We start from the raw sequence: 20401 nt of genomic DNA on the forward strand, positions 1-20401 counted from the left end.
TAATAAATATTCAAGATTTTCAATTGACTGGTAAATGAATAACAATTCTTGTTAAGGTTTGTAGCTTTGAACATATATATTTGAAGATTTAAAAGGGTAGAAAAATAATTTACAACATTTTTTGTTATTTTTTGGTTGTTTTTTTGTGATTAAATAAAAGTACTTATTTTTGATGGAGTACATGTGTGGCTCTCGTATGAACTAGGATTATTGACTTCGCTTAAAAATCAACAAAATGGCAGACCTTTGAAAAAATATTTTTGGAAAATCGCCTATTTTTTACCACAAACCAAGTTAAAAAATAATGAGGATAATTTTGACCGATTTGATTTATCCTAGTTAGCTATACACTCACAGAGAAACGTCCCAAAATTTGGAATCGATCGGATTAGTAGTTTTGAGTTATCGTGTCCGCCATTCCCAAAAACGCTGTTTGGAGAAAAATGAAATCTGAAATTCTGGTTCAATCGGGTTTTTGGTGTATCATGTTGTATGAAATCAAGCAAAATTATATATGGGAGCTATATATGAATAGGCATTACAGCGCGCAATCCGCTTCAATCCACGCTTCTTAATTTGACAAACGTTAGGTATTTTGTGCACAATTTCATGAAATCGGACAAACATACATATATAGAAGCTATATCTAAATTTGAACCGAATTACACGTTGTGCAATATTTTGTGTCAATCGGACAAACTTGGGATCTTTAGTGCGCCATTTACATCCATTCAATATATAAGGTAGCTATAGATTTAACTTTGAAATTTTTAATTTAAAATTGAATACATAGGTCCACGTTTTGCTATAGCCCACAAATAAATTCTCGACCTATTTTCGGTATATTAGATAACTTTAAACTCATTTTTATACCCCCACCATAATATGTAGGGTATATTAATTTTGTTTTTCCGTTTGTAACTCATCGAAATATCATTTCTGACCCTATAAGGTATATATATTCCTGATCAGCGTAAAATTCTATGACGATATAGCCATGTCCGTCTGTCTGTTGTAATCACTCTAGCGTCTAAACGAATTGAGATAGATCGCCAAAATTTTGCATAGAGTCGTCTTTTGTCAAGTTCGAAGATGGGCTTTATCGGTCCACGTTTAGGCATAGCTCCCATATAGGGGTACCCCCCCCCTCATATAAGGGTACCCCCCAATTTGGGGGTTTTGACCGGATTTTTTCACCGAATTGGCTGTAATTTAGTAACTTCAGTTATTATTGGGTAGCAAATCTCTCCACAAAAAATTATAAATATTGGTCAATTTTTTCAGTTAGCCCCCATATAAGGTTCCCCCCAATTTTCGATATTTTGAGGTTCTTGAGCGCGTTTTTTTAACCGAATTCGCCGAAATTTGGTATTTTGTAGTCGTATATGGTAACAAATCTCCCCATCAAAAATTATTAATATTTTAGGGGTAGTCTCCATATAACCCCCTTTTTATATTAAAATAGTTATCTGATTTGTTCCGTGTGTTGGGGTTGGGTAGTCGTTACGGGGAATAGTCAATTTTTACCCTACAAAGACTATTTAGCCATCTGTTGTAAGTATTCCGCCTTCTAAAGATATTGGGATAAAAGAAAACTCAAACATGATGATAATGAAATATATCGGCAGACATTTAGGCATCTCCTCAATATAGTGATACCTCTTGAAGGAATGAATTGAGATAAACAATTAAAATATTGGGTTCAATATTGGCATATACCGGTCATTAATTAGGCATAGCCCTCATATAATGATATCCCCAAATATTCACCATTTTCCTACACTATGTAATCAATATTAGTCCCCCTTTACGCATAGCCTCATATAACTTTGTTATCTAAATTACAGTAGTTTGAGGATTTTATACTCTACCATGCGTTATCAGTATCAGTCCACTTTTTGGATCTTGCAGATTTTAGGAAAAATCACCATTAAAAATTGCTGAAGTTTGTATTTGGTGTACATAATGGTTTACATAAATCGGTTTAAAGAATTATCGGTATATGCCCACTTTTTCGTATGTTCCCTATATTTTCATTGCATGTATCTGTCAGTATAACTATGGTGGAGGGTATCCAAAGTTCGGCCCGGCCGAACTTAACGCTTTTTTACTTGTTTATCGATGTAACTGTCATTTAGCATTTCGGAATCCTAATTTATATATGTTATAACACATACCTAAATTAAGATCATGTTACATACAGCCAATGTACCCAGTACCGGCAAGCATTGCAGGTCATTGGATGGTGAAATTTCTTTATAAATCCACGCCTTTGATAGTCCTTGAAAGATATATAGTCCTGAATAGAATACATAGTCCTAAAAAAATATTTTTAATAAATCCACGCCTTTGATAGCCGTAACAAATAAAAAATATACACGCCTATAAGAGTCCTTATAAACACATTTTTAATAAATCTACGTTTTGATAGACCTTGAAAATATATATTTTTTATGAGTATCTTTTTTATGGTCGTAGACGCATTTTCAGCAGAAATGGCTGTAAAATGATATTCCAAAATCTTGGTTGATTAAAAACATATGTCCGGTTGAGTCTAAAATGACGTGGGTTACGTTTCGTTGGAATCGATTCATATTTAGATATAGCTCCCACATATACAGGGTACTTCAGACTGCTGTCATTTCTAAGCCACTCGTCCGAAAGCTATTAAAATTTTTCCAGTGATAGTGGTGAACTGCCGAATTTGGTTTTCTTCGATGAGAAAACATTCGTTGTCCAGCAGTTTGTAAACAAACAAAATTATCGAGTTTACTTGCCAAAGAGGTCGGCTGAAAATGTGAACCTTCGGTTGGCCACCAAAACTCAAGCGCCCGTATTAATCGAATATCATCAGAATAAATGCTGAATATTATCGCGAAAATATTCTGGAAGGTGTATAAAAGCCTTGCGCGCGCAAACATTTTCCCCGCAGACCTTGGACATTCCAACAGGACCATCCTGAGTGCGATGGTGGACGCGCCACCCATGAATGGTTACAAAATGAGGTTCCTTGCTTCATTTCCAGCGCACAATGGCCACCAACATCTCCTGATACCAATCCATTGGACTATTGTGTCTGGAGTAGTTTGGAAAGCAAGGTTGGCACTAAAAAATACCAAAGTGTCGATCACCTCATCGCCGGAATGGCCAAAATAACGCAGAGCAACAATCGGGAAGCGTGTGATGGTTTCATTGGCCGTTTGAAAGCCAAAATTCGCGCCAAAGGTGACCAATTCGAAGAAATCTAAACTTATTCTAAAATTTGACGCTATTTCCGACATTTTTTGCTTTCATTCAAAAAAATTATGGCGCTTGACTTCGTTGCAGTTTTTTATTTCACCCTGTATCTCCGTCCGATTTCATATAAATATGCACCAACAATTTCGAAACTCCCTTTTTCTTTGATGAACCTAACATTTTTTGTAAAGATTGCCATTGTAAAATTTAACTTTTGTATGAACTTTTTTATAACCGAATTAAAATAAATAAAAACTGAAGGTTGCTACCGAATAAACAGTTCGATATAAAAAGTTCGCTATAAGAGTAAATATTTATATGAAAAATACGTCTTAAAACTTCGGGACCAGAAAATGTGTTCACCATAGAGAACTTTTCGTTATAAACGTACTCGACTGCAGTTTTATATACATCAATATTTAATTTTGTCTGATTTCATGGCAGCGGTCACCCAAAAGTGCTACTTTTATTCTATTGACATGTTATTGTACATATACATACGACCAAAATTATTAGAAAAGAGCATATGTTGTACTTGGTTTATATTAATATACATATATCAGATTCTTGTTGCAGGTGCATCTCTTATATTTACCCAAAGTGGCGAAGGGTATCATATAGTTGGCCCCTTCCCAAATCTATATTTAGATAATTTCCCGTTTTATGCCATTTTTAAATGTCAATGTCAAGACTAAAACCAGCACATGTGAATATCGGATTTTATTCGCACGAGATACAAAACATATATTTTATTCACAGGTGGTACAATTTGTAGATATCTACATACTTACATATGTGGGTCAATATACGAATAATCTTCACAATCTCTCTGTAGAACATATGGTTAGCATCATGATCCAACCCCTCGAAGTATCCAAAATGCAAGCATATTGAGTTCATTAAATTTTCACAACAAAAATTTGACATACTTTTTTTCCAAATTAAAAAACATGTTTCCAAACAAATTCTCTTACAACAACTATTAAGAGTAAGAGAATTCCCCTTTTTTCTCTTCCAAACGATTAATGTAGATATTGCACCTGATTTCGAGACCCAGAGAATTTGTGGCGATAAGATAACACACCAAAAAAATAGTGCTGCTGATAAGACAGCATTGAAACTCATTGCGTGGATATAATTCGTATTGTGGAAAAAGTTTTCTCATTTATTTATTATTTGTTGGTTGGCTGGTGAAGTGAGTTTTCTAGAGAAGTTGTGAAGTTTTTGTGAGATCCGAAAAAAATTCCTGAGGGAATCAGATTTTTTTATTATAACAGAGCCAACAAAGGAATTTGTAATTACAAGTGTAACGAATGTGAGTGTGACATATAAATTATTCTAAAACATTTTTTGGAATTTGATTTTGAATTGGATTTTTTTTTTTTTGTAATTTTCCTGAATTTTAAAATAAAATGTAAAAAATATAATTGTGAAATCACTTTGAAGTGGCCAAAAGCGGCGAAGTGTTTACCGAAATTGATAAAGTTTTTTTTATTAACTTTTGTTGTCTATTTTTGTTGTTGTTTCACCTGCAAAATATACCAACAATAATCAAATCGATTGCAGTGTGTATAACTGGATGTGTGCGCATGCATGAGTATGTGTATCAGTGTGTATATGTGAAAAAGTATAGGCAATGTGATAAGATCATTCAAAGTAATGGCTTATTTATGATGATAACAACAAGTCGCTAACACTTTACCCGTCGACTAGTTGAGTCATTATCAACTGTTATTATTTTTTTATGTCAAAAAATTCATGCATATGTGTGTGTTCGACACTATCAATTAAAAAACCCGAACTAAATTTATGTGGTACATATTTGTTAATAATAGATTGAAAAGTGTGTTAAATGTGTGTTATTTTTGGTAAATCTCTCTGACGCCTTTACTTCCGCCCTACTTCTTTTTTACAACAGCAAAACGTATTTGTCCCAATTCAATTGAACAAAGGCCACCATTATTTATTGGAGTAACCCAATATCAATAATCAGAATCAAAATGCATCGTCCATGGCATTTAATTACCTTCGCGGTGTGTTGCTTTTTGGTTTGCAACCTGAATTCCCTGTATGTCAATGCTGAAGCCACCACCCAAAAAGCTGTACCATTGGCCAATGATAATTCCACTTCGACAACAACCAAACCTGCCACAACGAAAGCGCCAGTCACTACACCAAAGGTAAGTAGGAAAATAAATGTTTAAGATCATAATTTTTTATATTTTGTCGAAAAAAAAAACATAAAGTTCAGCTAAACCGAACATTGTATAACCTTCACCTGGTACGGCCTAAAAAATATTAAAATAGGTCTGAACCTTTATACCGTTTGTAACATGCAAAACGTATCGAGATAGAACTATGGTTCCTTTAGAGAATATGCATAGAATCACTTTCTGAGACCGTCCTTGTATTTTTGTGAGCAAAGTGCAGGTCGCATTTATGATCCGATTTGGATAAAATTTGGCACATGTCACATATTTAACCCAAGGACGAAGCATAATGAAATTGGAGAAAATCGGTTCGGATTTAGATATAGCTTCCATATATAGTTTCTTCCGATTTTATGTAAATGGAACACCATCCTGCCAATGTTTGTCCGATTGAAACAAAATTTTGCATAACGTATTGAAACGTCCCTGATGTTTTTATACCCTACACAACTATGTTGTCAGGGTATTATAACTTTGTGCAGCCCCAAAAGTTTGTAACGCCGCGAAATATTGGTTCTAGACCCACCTTTAAGTATACCAATCGTCATATCTCGACTAGTTGAGTCGATTTAGACATATGTGTCCGTCCGTCCGTCTGTCCATTATAATTTGTAAACACAATACAGGCCACAGTTATGGAACAATCTTCACTAAATTTTGCATGTAGGATGGGTTCTGGCCAATGAAGACCCCTATTGCTTTTGGAAATTATCGGTTAATATTTAGGGGATGAAATGGACCAAAAACTTTATTTTTGTCGGTTTTTCTGGTCGCTCCAGAGGCCGCAATTATGACCAAAACACCGCGAATTTTTGCATGGAGAAAGGGATCGGGCCAAAGAATTAGTATGCCTTTTTGGATAAAGATCGGTCAATATTTAGCGGGTCAAATGGACCCTAAATTTTAACCTAAATGACAAAATTTGTATTCTATAGCATATATCCGAAAAGTTGATAGTGTATCCAAGAGGAGTGGTTGACCTTTAAATTGATACCAATTATATTGTCCTAGGTACTCAGATGTGGGAGTTACACTTAAATATTTACTGGTGCTTACGTATTCATATATTATTTAGTAACCTATTACCACACTGGAGGGCGGAAATATAGCGCTGATCGCTTTGAAATGTCCCATGAGGTTCCAGTTATAGTCAAGGACAACGCCTAAATTGTTTGGTGATGATCAGATTATAATTTTGGGTTGAAGTGGACCGAGAACTTTGGTTTTTAATCGATCTATAGGCCACAATTATAAGCCGAACATCAAAACACAACCCACGGTGAAGGCAATATGGACAATTAATTATAAGGACCGTACTGAATATTAGTAATATTATATTTTCGAGGAAGTTGTGTAGGGTTTCATATGGTCGGCCCCGTCCGACTATACTACTCCGCTCACTGGTTTTGATATCGATTCAAATTTAGATATGACTTCCATACTGCCAATATTTGACCGATTGAGACAAAATTTTGCACAGCGTACTGAATTATGTCCAAATATATGTATGCGAAGTTTTGTTGGAATCGGTTCCGATTTAGATATAGCTCCCATATATAGTTTCGTCCGATTTTATGTAAATGGGGCACCATGCAATATTTGTCCGATTAAGACTACATTTTGCACAGAGTACTGAATTAGGTCCAGATTTGTGTATGCGAAGTTTCAATGTTCCATGTTAATGGTCCCCAAAGATCCTATGTCTATTCTATCTGTGGTGAAGGGTATCATATAGTCGGCCCTGTCCGACTTTTGGACTTTCCTTACTAGTTTTATAAAGGAGCTATGTCATGCCAAATTGTACCAGGAAAAAAACCAAAGTGCGGACACTTAGTTTGAAAAATTTGGCCACCAAAAGCAAAATCATAGCGAAAAGGACCTTCAATGAATTGGGCTTTAATAAAAAATCGACCGACATTTTTTAATTTTTTTGTACCGCCCAATAAGGAATCGGAATATTATTTGAGCCCACTCATTGAAAAAAATTAGAGGGTATAAATTGGAGGGCATAGATAATTTTTGGGGGGTTCAAATGAGAGGTTGAAAAACTTACCTAAAATCTCCTGAACATGGACTAATTGGGGTTTCCGAATAATTGGGGGAGCTATATCGAAACTTGGAACAATATCAATTATTTTTGATAGGAAGATTTTCCACCGTAAGGTGGAGGTTATTACAACACCATAGTATTGCGACTACTCCTACGATGTTTAGTATTTAAAATAAAATATATTTATATCATCCTTGCCGGATTTGATCAACCGAAGTGGACATATCGGATTCTCAGAGATATGTTGAATATAGGACCACTTTTTGTCATGGCCACCATATAGATTTTAGAGATATGGGAGGTGCGTCGTAACCCACTTGCATAATAGGTCTACCGATTTTAGATATATGAGAATTCCTAGCCATATTTTCCAAACGTAGAAGCCCTAATATGAAGTTTCGGTTTCTTATTTTTTCGACATAATCTAAAGGGCCCCATACACTATACATCATGCCGTCATGCCGATGAACCCCTTTTTATACCCTCCACCATAGTATGGAGGGTATATTAATTTTGTTTTTCCGTTTGTAACACATCGAAATAATCATTTCCGACCCTATAAAGTACATATATTCGTGATCAGCGTAAAATTCTATGACGATATAGCCATGTCCGTCTGTCCGTCTGTCTGTTGTAATCACTCTAGCGTCTAAACGAATTGAGATAGATTGCCAAAATTTTGCATAGAGTCGTCCTTTGTCTGCAGGCAGGTCAAGTTCGAAGATGGGCTTTATCAGTCCACTTTTAGACATAGCTCCCATATAAGGGTACCCCCCATTTTTCGGTATTTTGAGGTTCTTGAGCGCGTTTTTCAACCGTATTCGCTGAAATTCGGTACATTGGGTTCTTATTGGGTACCAAATTTCCCCACTAAAAATTATAAATATGGGTCCATATTTTCGGATAGCCCCCATATAAGGATACCCCCAATTTTACGGTATTTTAGGGTTCTTGAGCGCGGTTTTCAACCGAATTCGCTGAAATTCGGTACTTTGATTTCTTATTGGGTAGCAAATCTCTATACTAAAAATTATAAATATAGGTCAATTTTTTCGGGCAGCTCCCATATAAGGGTACCCCCCAATTTTCGGTATTTTAGGGTTCTTGAGCGCGGTTTTCAACCGAATTCGCTGAAATTTGGTACATTGGGTTCTTATTGGGTACCATATTTCCCCACTAAAAATTATAAATATAGGTCTACTTTTTCTGGTAGCCCCCTTATAAGGGTACCTCCCAATTTCCAGTTTTTGGGGGTTTTGACCGGGTTTTTTCACCGAATTGGCTGTAATTTAGTAATTTCAGTTATTATTGGGTATCAAATCTCTCCACAAAAAATTATAAATATAGGTCCATATTTTCGGGTAGCCCTCATATAAGGGTGCCCCCAATTTTCGGTATTTTGGGGTTCTTGAGCACGTTTTGCAACCGAATTCGCTGAAATTTGGTATTTTGTAGTCGTATATGGTAACAAATCTCCCCACCAAAAATTATTAATATTCACCCCTTTTTAGGGGTAGTCCCCATATAACCCCCTTTTTATATTAAAATAGGCATATGATTTGTTCCGTGTGTTGCGGTTGGGTAGTCGTTACAGGGAATAGTCAATTTTTACCCTACAAAGACTATTTAGCCATCTGTTGCAAGCATTCCGCCTTCTAAAGGTATTGTGATTAAAGAAACTTCAAACACGACGATAATGAAATATATCGGCAGACATTTAGGCATCTCCTCAATATAGTGATACCTCTTGAAGGAAAGAATTGAGATAAACAATTAAAATATTGGGTTCAATATTGGCATATACCGGTCATTAATTAGGCATAGCCGTCATATAATGATATCCCCAAATATTCACCATTTACCTACACTATGTAATCAATATTAGTCCCCCTTTACGTATAGCCTCATATAACTTTGTTATCTAAATTACAGTAGTTTGAGGATTTTATACTCTACCATGCGCTATCAGTATCAGTCCACTTTTTGGATCTTGCAGATTTTAGGAAAAATCACCATTAAAAATTTCTGAAGTTTGTACTTGGTGTACATAATGGTTTACATAAATCGGTTTGTAGAATTATCGGTAAATACTCACTTTTTGGTATGTTCCCCATATTTTCATTACATGTATCTCTCAGTATAACTATGGTGGAGGGTATCCAAAGTTCGGCCCGGCCGAACTTAACGCTTTTTCACTTGTTTTATATGTGAGATTGACTAGTGTATGGCAAACTCTTCAATCACTATTCCAAAAAAATCGATTTTTGTCCAAAAAAATGAATTTTGAGTCGTAAATTAAGTTGTTTTTTTATTCCGTCACAATTTTATTACTTTTGTACACAAAATTATTTACTGACAACTTTCAAAATGAATTTTATTCACCAGATTGATAGGGTTTCATTTTCAAAATCAAAAATATTTCGATTTTCTTCATGCATTGTGTGTGTCACACATACATAAATAAACTTTCAAAAAATAACACATACTATGATAAATGCTATACGGCATGATGTATAGTGTATGGGCCCCTAAACGTTCTGGATTATCTCCATATAAAGTTCCCGCAATATGTATACAACTCCATAAATTTTAGACATTTTAACGGCATTTGGGCATTTTCCAGCCGCAGAGTCCCCAACTTGTCATTACAGTATCATAGAGCCCAATATATGGTTCCAGATCGATACAACACTCGAAGTTTCCTTCAGGGTAACTTTATTCACTAATTCATATCAGGAATTTACAAAACATCAATGTATTCATATGTTTTAGCAACCCAACATAGTCGTTATGACTCAGAACATGAACATGTTTATATCAATAAAAGAATTTTATTTAAAGCTATTAAAATCAGCGATAAATTTTGGTTAACAGCTAAATGATCGATGGTAGAATAAATTTGATAATGACAACATTGAAACTAAAATATTCCAAAATTAATCATTTAACATGATATAGAAATAGAAATGTCCTGCTAATAAAATATTTTACAAAATTTATGTGAATTTAAAAATGTAATAAAAAACCAGTGAGCGGAGCAGTATAGTCGGACGGGGCCGACCATACGATACCCTACACAACTACCACGGAACTCAAATTTTCTGTGGATGTTTATTCCGAGCTTGGGCAATAGTTCGTGATATTTGCAGCCTCTTGCCCGATTAGAGGTAAACAGCACCTCTTCCTCACACTGACATATTTAATATTACGAGTATTCAGTACAGCTATTGTCCAGTTTCCCTTCACCGTGGGTTGTGTTGTGATGTTCGGATTTCATTTGTGGTCTATATATCGACTCGAAAATAACACAAAAAATTAAGTTTTCGGTCCACATCATTCCAAAATTATTATCTGATCATCACCGAAAATTATAGGTTTTCACACAAAAGTCAGGATCCATTTGACCCGCTAAATATTGACCAATCTTTATCAAAACAGACATGCTTATTCTTTGGACCGATCCCCTTCTCCATGCAAAATTTCACGATGTTCGGGCCATTATTGTGGCCTCTGTAACGACCAGAAAAACCGACAAAAATTTAGTATTTGGTCCATTTCATCCCCTAAATATTATCTGATCTTTCCCAAAAGGGGTCTTCATTGGCCAGAACCCATCCTACATGCAAAATTTCGTGAAGATTGGTCCATAACTGTAGCCTGTATCGTGTTTACAAATTATAATGGACAGACGGATGGACGGACGGACACACATGTCTAGATCGACTCAGCTAGTCGAGACGATCGGTATACTTAAAGGTGGGTCTAGGACCATATAATACCCTGACAACATAGTTGTGTAGGGTATAACCAGTAAGGAAAGTAGTAAAGTCGGACTGGGCCGACTATTTGATACCCTTCACCACTTTGGGTATATTGTATCTATGTATCCTTACAATTGCATGTGAATGTTCCCTCGAAGAAAAATACTCATGTCATTCAATAGGGTTCGTCCTTGGGCCAAATAAGTGAGCTGTGCCAAATTTCATCCAAATCGGAACACAAATGCGACCTGTACTTTGTTAACAAAAATACATGGACGGACGGACGGACATGCATAAATCGACTTAAAAGGAACCATGTGTCTATCTCGTTTCCCTTTGGCTGTTACAAACCTATGCACAAAGACATAATACCCTGTACCACAGTGTGGCGAAGGGTATAAAGAGATGGTCCGAACTTTTTATATTCCAATTAATTTTATTACCAATCAGGATCAGGACCTAAGACTATTATGATTTTATTTCTATAATGTCATATCGCTGACTTATGAGAAGTCTGTCCATAAGGCTATAGCAAGGGTATTCCCAGCGATAACACCCAAGTAAGTATCGAATCGATAATATTTGGTTGTTTCGGCGGACGAGTATGATCTATATTAATTCAGAAGGATGTAGGAGATGAGAAGTATCCTATTGCCTTTATGTCAAAGAAACTCAATTAAGCCAAACGTAACTACTCATTAATCGAACAGGAAGGCTTAACAGCAATGTTCAGCATTAACAAATTCAGAGCGTATATGTAAGGATATGAGTTCACCCTAATCACTGGTCATGCGTCATTGAAGTGTTTCATATCCTAAACAGATCTCAGTACGCAATTAACTCGATTGGCCTTAAAGCTTCAAGGGTATAAATTCTCGATCCAACATAGGCGCGGTTGTCAAAACGTGGTTCCTGATGCGCATTCCTTTACCAATGTTGAGGATCTGCCTAACGAATCAAGTTCGTTCGTTTTTTGAAATGGTCCGTCAAGTTCACTTATAAGCAAAGGCACTTTTGTTGATTTATATTCTGAACACTTTAGATCTGATAGCTATGAGCTACTCATTGTTAATCTTCGAACTCGCCCGAAGATATGGCACCCTATGTAGTTCTCATGGCGATATTCTGGCTGGTATGAATGTTCTTTCACTGCGCACTGACCTGTATATTGCTTCATATGAGGTCGCCAAGGTCTCCTTGTCATCGCCCTAATACCTCATATAAAAAGGATATAAAAACGTTTCACCTAATATCTTGTGGCAGTTGGTTGTCGAAATACTTTCTTGATCTGCCATTATGCTATCAAGTGGGGAAAAGTGTGGCTGAGGATATGGTGGTGAATACTTTTTATATTCAGATGAGAAAAAAGCTCACAAGATCAGATATGTAGACATTTTTCCTTGCACATATGTCATTAATAATGGGAGCCGTTGATTGTCGAACATGAAAAGAAATTTAGTAGTTCACCCCACTCTGGGGAACCCCCTGTTTCACGTTTCACAATAACTACCTTCTTCGCATATAGCTGAATATCCAATGTTTCAAACACGGCCTATCGAAAATCTTCGATAGGTCAAGAGGCACCTAAATTGTTCGATTACTGGATCTGTCTTACATACATATGTGGAATGGCGTGCATATAACATTCATAGAGTTTGATAGAGCTTTCACTTGTTCGCCGAAGCCCAATAATTATTGTACACCCTTTCTGCTTCTACGGGTTTTACGAATTTTATTGACCTGAATACCTTATGTTTGATTTGTTTTGTAGTTGGGCCCTTATTAGCTCACCATTTGGAATAGTCCATTGTTCTTCGATACGAATTTTTGTCCATTGCTTCTTCTACATTTTTGGTGATCGGAGGTATCAGATGTGGTATCTCTCCGTTCATTGTTGGCTGCCACAAAAGCAATGACCACCTCACCTATGACCTTTAAAGTCCGCTAAAGGCGACACCCTGGATGTTATTCTCCTTGATGGACGAGGAAAAAGGCCATGAATACTCCTCCTCGTTCGTCATCGAGAATTCGATATAAAATCGGATACTTTCATGGTAAAGATGAAAACAGCCTTTTTCCTCAATAAGAGAAAGAAATTAATTTCGAATTCGGTCCGAATCTCTGCACAATTTTCTGATTTCATTCCGATTTCGATACAATAGTTGTTTGGACCTGGTCTCAACAATCGAAATGTTTGCCGAAGTAAATTCGAAAAAGTATAGTTTCACAACGTATAAGGAAGAAATATTTTGGGAATTTTGAAAATAATAGATTTTATAAAAAAAATTCAATCCTAAATCGAAAAAAATGCAGAAGAAAATTCTTGGGATGTTTGGATGTTGAAAGAAAATTTCGGGGAACTGGAAAAAATTTAGATTTTCTGAATAAAATTCGGGACTAAATCAGAAGAAAACTCTGGGGAAAATGGAGAAAAAATCCGAGATCAGAGTGTTATCCTATGTAAATTCGAACAAAAACTGAGCGTCCAAATGAAATGGGAAGAAATTCTGGGAATTCGGAGAGAAAGAAAATTCTTGGATGAAAAATTTAGATTTTATAAAAACAATCAATACGAATTTGTATGAAATTTCAGAGAAAAATTAGATTTCTGAAGGAAATCTGCCCGAATTCGAAAGAAAATTATCGGCAATTCCGAGAAAACATTTAGCTTTTATGAAAAAATTCGGTCAAGATTCAAATTTTTCTGAAAGAATTCGGTGCGAAATCCAAAGTAAATCCTTCCAAAGTTGAATGATATTCGAAACAAAACAAAAAACATAAGAGTTTCCCGACGAATTCGGAAGGAAATTCCAAGTAAAATTTGGATTTGATAAAAAAATCGGTACGAATTCGGAAGAAAATTCTTGGGATTTTTGGTGTAAAATTTAAATTTCCTAAAATAAATCATAACTCCTGGGAAGTTCGGAGACAAAATTTATGAAAATTTCAAAAGTATTGACTTTACAAAAAATAGGGTTCGAATTCGGAAGAAAGTTCTTAGAAAAAAAAACAGAGACAAAATTAGATATTCTGGGAATTTCGAAGTAAAATTCGAAGAATATAATTCTTGGTAGATTCGAAAGCACAATATGACATATTTTTTTGTTGCAAAATTGTAATTCCGAATCTATTAAAGGTATATGTTTTGTTCTAATTAACAGAAAGAAGTTTTAACGATTTTCTGTCGTTTCTCTCGAGCAAAATTAATAGCCACTTCGTTAGATATGAAATGGAAAGGTCCATATTTATGAATTCCTATATGCCCAAAAGTATGCTTTAAAATAGAAATAATACAACGATTTAACATTACCACCCTACTATTTTAACATTCCCATGAATATTACAATTATTTTCCTTTGTACCCCTAAAAGTATGCTTTAAATAATCACTTCATCACTTACTCTCTCTTCCAGCCAAAAATAAAAATTGCCGAAAGTGATTTATGCAAAAAGAAATGTAAATGTGATGTGGAATACTTTCAAATCGATTGCAGTGGCAAATCCATGTCCACGCTCTTCACCAAAGATGAATGGAACACCCTGATAAATGGTGATGTGATTTTCACGACAATGAAATTGAACAACAACAGCATCAGCCAAATACCCATTCTACCTCAATATCCTGTGGAGAATTTATATTTAAGCTTTAATCAAATTAATAGCATCACCCTGGGGGCGTTCCAAAATTTGACAAAATTAACCAAATTGGATTTATCGCACAACAACTTAAGGAAGAAAGCTCTACATCCCGATGTCTTTAAGGGACAATATTCCAAGGATAAATATGAACCTATAAATTCGTTGATTGAATTGGATTTGGCACACAATGAATTGCATTCGCTGCATGCTGATGTCTTCGAACATTTGCCAAATTTGGAGATATTGATTTTGTGTGAAAATGTTTTCCAAGTTATTGACACATCGACATTGGTGGCATTGGCCAGTTTGTCGTCGGTGAAGGTAAATATTGGGGTATATATATTTTTTGGATATATGAAATTAAAATACCCAATTCGTTGTGTTTCAGACTCTGGATATGTCATTTATGGAATTGACGAATATACCAGAAACCATCTTCCACAGCCCCAATAAATTGGAAACATTATTGCTGTCGGGTAATTTATTACGCCAAGTTCCAGTGGCCTTAAAATGGTTAAAGAATCTGAAGAAATTGGTCTTGGATGAAAATCTTTTCGGTGATTTTGTTCAAGGAAAGTAAGTAAAATTTCGAAATACAAAAAATATAGAAAGAGGAAAAATACAGGGTTTTCCATTAAGAGGTTTTATTTTCATATTCAATGAAAATATTTTCAAATGAATGTTAATTTCAAAAAATAACCAGTGAGCGGAGCAGTATAGTCGGACGGGGCCGACCATATGATATCCTACACAACTTTCACGAAAATCTAACTTAGTGTGGTTCTATATTCTGATCTTGGGCAATATTTGCACTCTCTTGACCCCCAACGTGGGCTGTGTTGTTATGTTCGGATTTTAATTGTGGCCTATAGATGGCTCGAAAAAAACCCAAATATATTATGTTTTCGGTCCACTTAATCCCAATATTATTATCTGATAATCACCGAAAATTACTGGCGTTGTCCTTGACCATACCTGGATCCTCATGGAATATTTCAAAGCGATCAGCGCTATATTTTCGCCTTCTAGGGTGGTAATGGGTTACTAAATAATATATGAATACGTAAGCACCTGTAAATATTTACGTGTAACTCCCACATCCGAGTACATACAACAATGTAATTGGTATCAATTTGAAGGCCAACCACTCCTTTTGAATATATTTTCAACTTCTTCGGTCTATGTCATTCAGAGGTAAATATATACGTTATAGAGTACAAATTTTGTAATTTTTCACACAAAAGTCAGGGTCCATTTGACCCGCTAAATATGGACCGATCTTTATCAAATGAGGCATGCTTATTCTTTGTCCCAATTCCCATCTCCATGTAAAAATTCACGGTGTTTGGGCCATAATTGCGGCCTCTGGAGCGACCAGAAAAACCGACAAAAATAAAGTTTTTGGTCCATTTCATCCCCTAAACATTAACCGATCTTTTCCAAAAACAATAGGGGTCTTCATTGGCCAGAACCCATCCTACATGCAAAATTTCGTGAAGATTGGTCCATAACTGTGGCCTGTATCGTGTTTACAAATTATAATGGACAGACGGACGGACGGACACACATGTCTAGGTCGACTCAGCTAGTCGAGATATGACGATCGGTATACTTAAAGGTGGGTCTAGGACCCTGACAACATAGTTGTGCAGGGTATAAAAAGGAAGGATGACTTTAATACTGAAAAACAAGTAAGCACTATGGGATCTATCCTTTTTATCCTCAACCATAAGATGGGCATCCAAAATACAAAAAAATTGGTACCCTTAAATGCGGTCTGTATCAAAACATGGACCAAAGTATCAATCGCAAATTGTATGAAAGATGTTTTTCACCCTACAAGTACCCGAAATTTCAAGTTACAGCCACATTGATGGGGAAATTCGGCTAAAACCTTTTAAATATCATCGTATGCGGGCTATTCCAAACAGTGGATCTACATCGAATAATTTTTTTCTGCGAAGAAGTGTTTTCATCCTCTAAGAACACAGAATATAAAATTTAATTCACTTTGGTTGAAAAATTAGCTCAGGACCATAAAAATTCCTTAAATTTGGCGGGAAAAATTTCTCCAAAACTGAAAAATGTGGCAAAATGTGTGGGGAAAATGAGCCTGGGGCCATTCAATGTCTAGGTGGTTTTTCGATGAATTCTTTTTTCATGCGTTTCATGCTCTTCTAGAACCCAATCAGCAATAACAGGTCGTTGTTCATGATCGCCATGTATAAGTTCTTGTATAAACTATAGAGTTAGGTAGTTCGGGAACGAACTAGTTCATTGGAACTATTCCGATAAAGGAACGATAGAAACTATGTTCAATTCTTTAGTTCCTATAATTCCTTTATTTGAACTCGTGAGCGAAAAAAAGCAGAAAAGAACGAGTAAGATCGTCCGGGAACTAGTAAACCGAACCTTATGAGCTTAAAGTCAATCTCCAATGACTACGCCTGACCATAAACCTACGAACGGTTTCACCTTGAAGATGGAGAGGATTTTCAACAATAACCCTTTAATCTTCCGTGTCACAGTTGCTCCAATTTTGCTTGTTCACTTAGACACCGAGGTGAAAATGGGCTTAATCAGTCAAGATGATTTTTCAATAGATCTCAGTATAATTTTCATGAATTTTAAGCACCCAATCAGCCAATACACTACATTGTTAATTATTGATCTGTTTGAGATCTTGTGTTAATAGAACTTTAAACGGCATGTACATTAAAACTTTATACCGGGTTAACCTACATAATGAGGATTTATTTGACATATATACAATGGAATTGACAATTAAAACCCACTGGGTTAAGAAAATGGTATAATGTTAGTCCCAGGACGGTGTAATGACATTTGTGGAATACCCAATTTCAAAGAACAAGACAGGGAATGGACCAAACTGGTGGTTTTCTCATTGCCCGAGTTTAAGCCCAGTCGTGCCCAGGGTTCCCCATCAACGCCATCTGTTTCAATTAATGCTTGTGATAGTTTTGTTCAAAATTTCATTGTTTTTTTCTCTCAGCGAAATAGATGATTGGTCTGATATATCCTGTCCCAGGTCATGGGACTACCATCTATCGTTGCATAGAAACAACGCTCCCATGAATTTTTGCAGTGCTTGGGGTCACTTCTTAGTATAGTCTAGTCATTTTTCTCTGGATGGCGATGTTGTTGGTGAAATTTACAAGCCCCAATATTTATGTATTATTTAATACTCCTCTTGCTGGCATAGAGCTTGACTTCCACGAATTACCGCCGTCTTACTCGATTCGTCATTGTTTTATTGTCGTTAATCATTTCACAGTGTTCTTCCAATTAAATAGTATGATTTTTTCTGGAAGAACCTGTCCTAGTTGAAGCTGCCATCTTTTGTTTCCTGGAAATAACGGCGTGTTGAATTTTGTGCAGTGATTGGAGTCCCAGCTTATTTAGTTATGGTATATTTCTCTGGATTCCTGTTTTGTGTTATCAGGAGGCTTCGGTCTCATTTCAGTTAAAGCCTCTTTTTTCAAATTGTATTCCCATTACACTATGTTACTCCTCCATAAGGACCCATAAAGCTTTACAGATTGAGACCTGCTTACATTTTATATAATATTTGATTTTGGGATTGGATATTACAGCTACGACTTTTTAACGAATATAGGAATCGGTAATCGTGTGATGATCGGGTAAAACTCGCACAAACAGTAAGCCGCAGCCTCTGTTTTGGAAAATTAAACCCAAGTCCCTGTCAAGCTCAACAGAGTCTTCTTTTCCCGCAAATTATTCTAAGTCCATTCTCTTGGATATGGTTTCGCTAGATAGTAGATAGGAACAGTAGGAACCTCGTTAGTGCATAAATTCGCGTCACAAATTAGATGACAGATACCGAAGTCTCTGTTTGGAACAGTACGCCAAAGCATCTGTGTTGGAACAGTAAAACGAAGTCTCTGTGTTGAACAGGTAATCTTGGAAAATTAAACCGTCCAATTCATTCGTCCACCTAGTTCCTTTTGCTCTAGTTATTTATTATTGTTCTCTTCCACCTACTTCCCTTTCATCCAATGATTCATCTGGATCTTCTCGATCATTGACCGAAATGACCTGTGTCATTGAACGATTGAACTAAAAGGAACTGTAGAATAAATATTTTATTCAGCCACTGAAATGGGTAGCATTTAAAAAAAAATTCTATACAACCAACGTATTTGTGTTGAATCGTTCCAGGTCGTACTACTTCAATGAAATTATTCTGCAAATGTCACGATTCGTTGGCCCATCTAGTTCCTTTTGACCAGTGTACCATTGAATGATTGAACTGAAAGAAACTATAGAACTAAATTATTGGCCTAGTCTGGTTACACTGGGGTTTCTTTAACACTTTGCACTAAAGCAGCAATATATTTTGTTGTTCTTGAGTGACTTTCACGGGTTTTATTTTTCGCAGGGTAATTCAAAAAAGCTTTTTGTTGGAAAATTCTTTATATGCGATATCCTAAGAGATAATAATTTGTTCCCCTTTCTCTCTTACTCTCATTATGACTCTCATCTCTTCTTACTTTCAGCTTCACTGAAAATCTTAACACTTTGGAATATTTGAGTATTTCGTTCTTGCCGGATACCACCAAGATTGGTCCAGGAGCCCTGAATGTTTTCACAAGTAAGCCACGCTAAATAAAATTTCAAATATATTAATAACATTTATTATTCTATCATTTAAAGATATGACAACATTAATTGCCGCTGACAATCCCCATTTGTCTTCGATACATGAATTGGCCTTTACCAAGAACACAGCAAATCCAGAAATTTTTGTCTATCCACCATTGAAACAGGTAAGCTAATGAAATAACTCTTTGGATACACTATTTTTAATTATTTATCCCCTTTCTATCCTCAGCTCTATCTGAACAACAATAATCTCTCAGTGGTGGAGCGTAATTGGTTCCAACGTTGGGATCAAATTACCACCTTGGATTTACGTTTCAACCCGTGGGCTTGTGATTGCAATAATCGTTATCTCATCCATACGCTGATCAAACAAATTAATACCACCTCTGCACCCTTGGCTCCTGAAGTTTTGTGTGCCACACCCGAAGCCTGGAAGGGTAAATCTCTGCTCCAACTCTCCACCGATAATAAACAATTGATTTGTGAAAATACCAATCATCCCAGTAATGATGGTGTCATTTTGATTAGCATCTTGGTGGGTGTCCTTATCGGTATTCCCGTGACATTGGGTGCCTTGGTGATTTATCGTCGCGGTTGCTTTGGCATTTTGAATCGTGTCAATCCGGGTGCGGCACGTTATAATCGTGCTACTTTGGCTGATGATTTTCATATATAGAGAGAGACTAGAGATACATACCTTATACTACATTCCAAAGAGAGAAAAAAAACTTGTTCAATTAATATTTTATAAAAAAAACAATGACAACGTACAATATTTGTTTGTAAAGCGATTTAGAACCCAATTAAGATGTAAACCCCATTTACAAAAATCAATATCATTGAAATACATTTTGTAAATAA

The 20401-nt window shown here is 35.9% G+C and overlaps 1 protein-coding gene across 1 annotated transcript; it reads left to right on the forward strand.

Moving 5' to 3' along the window:
* Positions 1 to 5237: 5237 nt before the first annotated feature.
* LOC133338828 (leucine-rich repeat neuronal protein 1-like) lies at positions 5238 to 20216 on the forward strand. Its single transcript, XM_061546939.1, has 6 exons — positions 5238 to 5417; positions 14672 to 15217; positions 15285 to 15472; positions 19435 to 19529; positions 19592 to 19704; positions 19770 to 20216. Exons 1-6 carry the CDS (start codon positions 5238 to 5240, stop codon positions 20214 to 20216), a joined length of 1569 nt encoding a protein of 522 aa, XP_061402923.1.
* Positions 20217 to 20401: the final 185 nt, after the last annotated feature.

This window comes from Musca vetustissima, unplaced genomic scaffold (genome assembly GCF_032173495.1).
Source record: "Musca vetustissima isolate MV318-11 ecotype Yass unplaced genomic scaffold, APGP_CSIRO_Mvet_v1 utg278, whole genome shotgun sequence".
Taxonomy (NCBI): Eukaryota; Metazoa; Arthropoda; class Insecta; order Diptera; family Muscidae; genus Musca; species Musca vetustissima.